At 30.5% G+C, this 5694-nt stretch overlaps 1 protein-coding gene across 1 annotated transcript; it reads right to left on the reverse strand.

The window, feature by feature from the left end:
- Positions 1–3164: 3164 nt before the first annotated feature.
- LOC126882454 (protein atonal-like) lies at positions 3165–4248 on the reverse strand. The gene has a single exon (XM_050647416.1). It carries the CDS (start codon positions 3711–3713, stop codon positions 3165–3167), a length of 549 nt encoding a protein of 182 aa, XP_050503373.1. The 5' UTR covers positions 3714–4248.
- Between the last annotated feature and the right edge of the window lie 1446 nt (positions 4249–5694).

Here is a 5694-nt window from a genome sequence, read left to right on the forward strand (position 1 = left end):
AGATACACAATAACTCAATACATTAGTTAAACTAAATGTGTAAGGTGTACAACCTCAAAGTATCTTTAGTAAAGACAAAATTGATGGGATTTAAAGGCAAATAATATCCCTTTTGAGGTCGAAAATAACCAGTGACAATAGGCCAACAAAAAAAGTATCACATTTTCGGTACTTGATGCGACAAAAATTGTGAATATGATAACGATATAGGCAATAAGACATACATTTTCATTAATTTACAGGTGAGCAGTTTTAAACTTTTTTCAACAATAGGGACAAATGGACTTAATGTTCTTTTAAAGGTCCAATCTCCATTAGAAAATGGTTTAGGACCTAGTCCTTTATTCCTCTAAATAAAATGATAGAAGTTGATTATCAGTGTTGTTCTGAAGCTATTTTCTTGTGGCATTTTTACAATTTTAACTATTTAGAATGAGAAATAAGCCACAATATTATTAAAAAATGATTTTTATTAACGTTTCGACGCCCAACTCGGGTGCCGTTGTCAAAATACAAAATACTATTGAAATTAATAATTATTAAATTATTAATAATAAAATATATAAAATATATATTTATAATATTTAAATATTATATATATTTAAAATATATAAAAATTTTAAATATATATTTAAAATATATAAAATATATTATAAATAATAAAATTACAAAATTAAATAGTATTTTGTATTTTGACAACGGCACCCGATTTGGGCGTCGAAACGTCAATAAAAATCATTTTTTAATAATATTGTGGCTTATTTCCCATTCTAAATAGTTAAAATTGATTATCAGTGTCTAAAAATGTTAAAATTGAAAAAAATGGAATCCCTCCAAGGTACAGAAATATACGACTACATTATAAAACAGTAAAATGTAACACGAGAACAGAATGGATGGCAGAGATGTGATGATAGATTTTTAAAAAGAGTTAAAGGTTGCACAAGAAGAGATCTAATAAGAAATGAAGACATAGGTCATGAGTAAATGTACCTACATAATATACACTTTAAACGACAAATTAGTTGATTATCAAAATAAATGGAGACAACATATAAAATGCAAATGATGTAAAATGAAAAGACTATCCAAAAAATACTTAATTATGGGTAAGACCAAGTAGGAAAATATCGAAAAATGTATGGTCGTAATACCTTTATTAATGATGAAGTTTTAAAAAGATGGTTATAATACCTGTGGTAGATAAAAAAAAGAGGAAAATCAAAATATGCTTCATTTATATTATTAATGGCCTTTTTACGTCTTCCACGCTTAATATGTTTGATTTTAACATATTTAATATTTTTTATGTCCTAAAAGTACCTATGTTTTTAATTGCTGTAGGTGTATTCTTTTTGGAACACAGCAGATTTTAATAAAGAATTTTAAAATTTGATATTTAAAAGACAGCCGTATTGTAAGATTTAATATAAACTATACTCCCGATCCAAATTGCTTTATTCAAAAATATAGAATTTATCAACAGATACACAAATACATACACAAACACATATTGCTTTTTGACAGCGACATGCTGAAAAAGAACTCCAAATAATAATAAGAATAACTAACATTTAAACTTTAATATTGATGAGCATGTCTTCCATATAGCCAGAACTAAATGGTCAAGAAGGTTTAGATAATGGGCTAGATAATTTCAAAAATTTGTTTTTTTAATGATTTGCTGTGGAAGAACCGAAGGTATATTTAGAAGTTTTTTAAACGTGATTCAAAAAAAATGTATTAAATATCTATGTAGACTTGAACTCTTGAACCCGACTGAAAAGAAGAAGGAAGGAGAAAAATGTGCTTTATTTGGTACTTAAAGATTAAAAAAAAACAAAGTGTCAGAAATTTAACGATATAGAATTTATTTATTTTTTCTACGAGCGTGCAAAAATGTCTACTTTCGCGCACGCATTTTAGTTTAGAAAGTTTTACTTTTCCGCACGCGTGTTACTTTTCCGCACGCGTTTTACTTTTCCGCACGCGTGTTAATTTAGATATGTTAATATGGCCTTAAAGTAATTATAATACATGCGATAAACTAATATTTAGATATTATTTACTAATTTATTCCAAATATATCTTATTGTGTTCATGTTTTAATGAAATTAATGCGAGAATTCGATGAAATAAAATAATTTTGACATAATATTCGAAAGTCAAATCAGTAGACAATATCAGTGGTTTTGAATCGTCGCGTCATGGAAAGCATGATCGTCGTCATGCTAACCAATTATGCTGAAACTTTGGTTTTGACAACCTTGTCAAAGAATTAATTTGTGTATGTATTTTCATATTAATTAAATTAATTGATTAAGATTTGGTCATTATATAAAGACTCGTAGAAAAAATATTGTTCCTAACGCTTGCAGAAAGTCTCTTTTCCGCACTCGACTGCTTGCCGAACTCCCGCTTCGCGTCGTTCGGCAAACTGCAGTCGCGTGCGGAAAAGTATGACTTTCTGCACTTGTTAGGAAAATAACTATTTCATTACAACAAAATTAACACGAAAAAGAAAACCACGGGAATTTAACATTTAATTGTGATTTAATTTAATTTAATTTAGAAAAAAATTTCACTACGAGACTTGTGAGATAAATATTTTAATCTTATTAATCCTTAGTAGCTGAAATTAAAAGAGAGCCTACTAATTGTAAAAAATCGATTCATCTTAGAAGACAAGAATAGGTAGCACATAGTGTTGTATCTACTATATTTCGAATGATCCTCAATAATCTGCATAATTAAAAAAAGGACCAATGCTTTTTAAATGCATTCGCTTTTTTCGAATCCTGAGAAAACTAATAAATATTTTTTGAAAAATTTAAACGCAGAATGAAAGATTACATTATTACTGAGGGCCGAAAGCCGAAAGAATAAACAAAAAGTTTTTTTTGAATGAGATATTTAAAATTAAAAATCGCACTAGATTTTTCAAAAATATTTATTAAGTTTCTCAGGATTCGAAAAAAATGAATGTATTTAAAAAGCATTGCCACGAAATTTAAGAACCTACGCTCTTAATATTTGATATGTCACTATTTTTATATTTACTATTTTACTATAATAAAAAATTATCAAAATATTTTTTTCGAAAAAAATTTCGTGGTAAAAAAATATTAAAACTACTACTACTAGAAACCCAATAAAATATATCACTAGTCTCTTTCCAATAGTTCGTGTAACGCCGCAATATAGGTCTGAGCCATTTGCAGCGTCTCGAACTTTGACAATTTTCTATCGTTCCCCAAAGAGGGAACGACATCCCTTAACCTATCAAAAGCGTCATTTAAACTATTCATTCTCCTTCTCTCTCTAGCATTTGCAGCTAGCCTACGTTTTTTCATCACTTCTACCCCCGTCTGGGGTTGACTGTTACTTCTTCTAGGATTAGTATCTTTTTTGTACTTACTGTCATTATAGTAGTCCTGTCTCGCATAACTGCTCATGGGACTATCCACTCCTTGGGACTTATACTTGTAGTCGTACTTATTGTAGATGTTGTTGTTCTCCCCGTAGTATCCCCTGCTGCCACCCCACTCTTGTCTGTAGTAGTTGGGGGTGTAAGGTTGGGACGACATCCCTGGATCGGATGCTGTGGACAAAGGGCTGGAAACCGTCAATGCGTAGTGGCTGTCAGGAGTTGACACCCTTGGAGATAAGCAACCGTCGGAAGAGGACTCTTGTGCATGATGCCGGACGTACATGTCTTTATTTTCATATCTGTTTGAGCTAAGTTCTCGTGGGTTTGGACTTTTATCAGAAAATTTGGTTCATTTGGAAGACTTGTTACAGGAATCATATAATTTGGTATATAAGAGAATAAGTAAATATTTGATGAAAGTTATTGTAACAGGCCAAACTGTTTTTCTAATTAACTTTATTAGTTTATCCCGCCTAAGTATTATTCAAATATTAACAAAATCACAGCATGTTTTACTTGGTTCAATTAATCAGTGCAGCTTTTTTCACTTCCAAATGTTTGCAGGACTTAACTCCTGAAGGTACATAATTTTTGATAGGGGCCTTACTTTTGTCAATAGTATTTCGAATATTTTATGAATAAAATTGATATAGTGACAATAATAGAGCCTCCTCGTATCGGTTAAACTTCACATATTAAAAATATCTCCGAAGACGGAACAGAAAGTTGCAGTGACACTAATATCACAAGAACACGTCCATTAAAACGTTGTCGCGTGCTTCTTATTTACATATTCGCGTGAGTGAACGCACTGGAGACGCGTGTTATGAAGATGCTGGTGTGTGTCTTGATGTTAACTGGAGATGACTGGAGCCCGAGAAGAGAACATTCGGTATTAAATCAAAGAAAGAAGTGGTAGCTAGCGTGTGTGAGATGGCCTCGGCCTCTTCACTTCTTCAGTCAGTGGTCCGCAGCCACTGTCGAGGTGATGATGGAATATTGTTTGTTCTTTTGCGAGATGGTCAATGGCGAGGACGTCGGCTTTTAGAGAGATATTGCACGCATTGATAAACTAAATTATTTAACGACGCGATGCTTCAGCGGACAGATTAGAATGATATTTTGTCTATTTATGGCACGTACGAGGCTTCTGACAGTTTTAAAACCTGGAATTATTGTTTCTTTTTGTTTTATTATTAATTTTTATTGTATAATTATTATTATTAATAATAATATAATAGTATATCATTCAACGAGCATGTAATGATGGGTATTACTCACGATGATGAAGTTTGCGACACGAGCCGTAGGCGAGTGTCGTAATTTATCAGAGTGAGTAATAGCCATTGTATGTGAGTAGAATACTATACTTTTTCTACGACTTTTTTTATTTTAATTAGTAAAAAATATAATTATCGACTACTCGAGTTTTAAATTACATATAATAGTTTACAAAAATACCTAAATGCCGTTTACCCCTAGTACGTGGCTGAATAATTTGTTGCCTATTATTATACCAAATTCTTATGTATAGGGCTTTTCATCGATTGTCATTTGTTTCGAGCTTCTGTCATATGTTGTATAATCTGTGTATAATATTAATATACACAGATTATACGACATGTGACAGTAGCTCGAAACAAATGACTGAATGAAAAGCCTTATTGTAAAAATTCAATAAGAAATAGTCAATCCAAGTTCTATTCGTTTTTAGTTACAATTACATTCGTTCCAAGTACTATTCGTACCTACTGTCAATGAATCTACTAAAAAGGAAATGGCTATTATAATGGATATTTCATAGAGTTATAATTGTATATTTACATTTAACTATATATTATTATTATAATATAATAATATAACTATAAATGTTATAACATATTTAACACAATATAACTTAAAAAAATGAACACAATATTAGTTATATATTTCAATTAACACAAACAAAATACCCTAATGTCACTGTAAACAGGATATAAACGTAAAAAATATACGGACTTTGTTGCAGTTAAAATTCCTTTAAAAATTTTACGAAGTTAATTATTATTGATATAAATAATTACAATAATTATTGTATTAAACAAACAAGTTTAAGTAATTTTATTTGCAGTTGATATACGAATAATATTAAGAGTGGCATGCGCCACTTGAATCTAACTTCAGCCCGTGTGTAATGACCCGTGAGTAGCTTCAGCCCGTGAGTAATGAACTATTACTCACGAGTAAAGTAATGGGTGCTATTATCTATTAAAAAATATCGAATA

Source organism: Diabrotica virgifera, chromosome 3, assembly GCF_917563875.1.
Source record: "Diabrotica virgifera virgifera chromosome 3, PGI_DIABVI_V3a".
In the NCBI taxonomy this organism is placed as follows: domain Eukaryota; kingdom Metazoa; phylum Arthropoda; class Insecta; order Coleoptera; family Chrysomelidae; genus Diabrotica; species Diabrotica virgifera.

Bases quoted from the DNA above. Each gene is read 5' to 3' on its own strand.
- LOC126882454 (XM_050647416.1), bottom strand. From the start codon at position 3,713: ATGTACGTCCGGCATCATGCACAAGAGTCCTCTTCCGACGGTTGCTTA.